This window comes from Bombina bombina, chromosome 2 (genome assembly GCF_027579735.1).
Source record: "Bombina bombina isolate aBomBom1 chromosome 2, aBomBom1.pri, whole genome shotgun sequence".
NCBI classification, from domain to species: domain Eukaryota; kingdom Metazoa; phylum Chordata; class Amphibia; order Anura; family Bombinatoridae; genus Bombina; species Bombina bombina.
This window is the reverse complement of record NC_069500.1, coordinates 619,128,739-619,131,238: the sequence shown is the minus strand read 5'-3', so window position 1 is coordinate 619,131,238 and position 2,500 is coordinate 619,128,739. Positions and strand designations below refer to the sequence as shown.

Genomic DNA, 2,500 nt, shown 5'->3' with positions numbered 1-2,500 from the left:
CCCTAAGAAAAGTTGATGGCCAAACTGGTGAACAGAGGATGGATCTTAAAAGGAGGGGGTGAGAGATAACGGGACCAGCCCTGTGTGACTCACTGGAGATGTGAGGAGATATAAAGGCGCTGAGTGAGGACAGTAACGCTGCGCGTGCATGAGGTGTTACAAGTGCTGTAGCGAAGGAAAAGCATCTGAAACTTTACACTGAGTAAATGTCATGCACAATACTTAGTGCAGCTAGTACTCCAGTATAAACCTTACACTACACCCAAACTATAAAAAAGGGCTTCGCGAGTTTAGGAGAAAAACATTGCAGTAGGAGAAAGGCGCTCAGATTTTTGCTAACTACTAAATTAGACACGACTGTAACAGCTCACGTGAGAGGTGAAGTTTAGCGCGTGCAGAAAGCTGCTGCAGGTGACATTGGTGCCTCAGGTTTTGCGTTAGTTCCTCACACAGTTTACACCAGAGTGATGGCGCTGCTGAGGGTCCCGACAGTGTGTGCGGTGTTGCTGTTAGTGTCACAGCTGCCAAGGGAGCTAAGCGCTCAAAGGAGCCTGGGCGGCGGAGCAGAGTACGGGGTAAAATTGTGCGGGCGCGAGTTTATCCGCGCAGTCATTTTCACTTGCGGGGGTTCGCGCTGGAAGCGGCTGTCATTGGAGGAGGAGGAAGATGAAGGGAGCGAGTTGAGACGAGACGTCCCACAGTATCGGCGCAGAACGGATGCAGGTGAGTCTGGCTCTCCTAACAATGTGTGTGACTTGCCTCAGTCTGCCTAGTTATTCCAGCACTTACTGACGTATGTGTAGCACGGAACCATATAGCAGAGGTTACTTACATCTTTACATTATAAGAAAATGTTTGGCGCTAAACAGGTGACAGTTCACCTGATATACAGTCAATGGCGTTATTTGCTTATAAGCGTTACTCATTGGTTAATTATGCTGGATCTTTGAAAAATGTATTTGGGAGGTAAATTATTTATAAGTTAATTGTAACTAAAGCATTTAAGGGCAAATAAAAACATTTTTTTCAGCAACATATTTTATAAGGAATTTAGTAACTGTAACTATATATTTGTTCCATGGTGTTTAGTTTTGATGTTCTACAGAGTACACATTTCTGTTGTTCTGTGAGTTATGTGGGCACAAAAGTTAGGTGTAGAGAACAATCAGTATAACTGCACAACACTAGAACATGTTGTAAGGTGTGGGGAAGCAATAGGGACATTTTGTTTAAAAATCAATTAATAAATCCCTTTTAACCCATATTAAAGGAATATGAACCCCCCAATATTTCTATTGTGATTTAGACAGAGCATACAATTGTTTTAAAAAAGTTTCCAATGTACTTCTGTTATCAAATTTGCTTTGTTCCAATGTTATTCTTTGTTGAAGAGATACCCAGGTAGGTGTCTGGAGCACTTCATGGCAGGAAATAGTGCTGTCATCTAAGTACTCTTGCAAAGGAATAGCATTGTTGCAGAACTGCTGCGATATAGTGCTCCAGACATGGGCAGGCTCTTGAGCTTCCGTCCCTACTTTTTAACAAAAGACACTAAGAGAACAAAGACAAATTGATAATAGAAGTAAACTAGAAAGCTGTTTGAAATTGCATGCTCTGAATGCCCAAAGAAAACTTTGGGATTTCATATCCCTTTTAAACTAACAGAAGGAAATGCATATGTCTGTTGTAATCATGAAAGCACATTAAAAAAAGCATAGGTTTATTTAGGAGGGTAACAGATTTACAAATATCAGTTTTTAAAAGTCACCTTTTAAATTAAATAACATGATTTCTATCTGTTACTTTATTAATATGACCAGGGTCCCTGCTGGTGATGAAATTATCAAAACTTGCCAAATAGTTCATAATCAAACTTTTTAAAGCTCGGAAATGTCACAACAAAATGCTGATGCCCATTTAATAATTTGCACATTCAAATAGTGATTTTTCAGTGAGTTACACAGACAAATATACACAGTTGGCAAGCTAGGTACTTTTTAGAAGATCACTTTGCAGAAATAACTAGAATCACACAAAATGCAGGTGTTTTTTTGTGTGTGTGTACACAGTAAACAATGGCATCAGTATCATTTCACAAATATTTCAATAACTTATTTTACAGTTCTACATTTAACATCCATTCACCTTCCCCAAAAAACCTTAGAAGTTTATATCTGTGTTTGTCAATAAAAAGTAGTGACACTAGAAGACATAATTTCCTTTTAGCGATGCTTTGCACTATATTGCTATATTGTAGTTATTGAGTAGGAATAAAATATCCATTGGCAGTAACCGTTCATACAATGCTGCCTCTTGATTGGGTGCAGCACAAACCAGGGGCAGCAATAACTAGGGTAAGTTTATATAAAATACACATAAACAAAACAGATATTTTAAATGCTTCCTTGTACTGCAGTCCTCATAGGGAGAATGGAGAGATCTATTAAAATTAATACATTGCTTTAATGTCTCTTTAATTGTAATATTCATATGAAATGCA

General features: G+C 38.6%; 1 protein-coding gene across 1 annotated transcript in view; it reads left to right on the top strand.

The window, feature by feature from the left end:
• The first annotated feature begins 467 nt into the window (after window positions 1-467).
• The window catches only part of LOC128647927 (relaxin-3-like), an 8,240-nt gene continuing 6,207 nt past the window's right edge, over window positions 468-2,500 (top strand). The window contains exon 1 of the mRNA XM_053700610.1: window positions 468-723. Within this exon, the coding sequence (XP_053556585.1) occupies window positions 468-723 (256 nt within the window). The remainder of the gene's footprint in view (window positions 724-2,500) is intronic.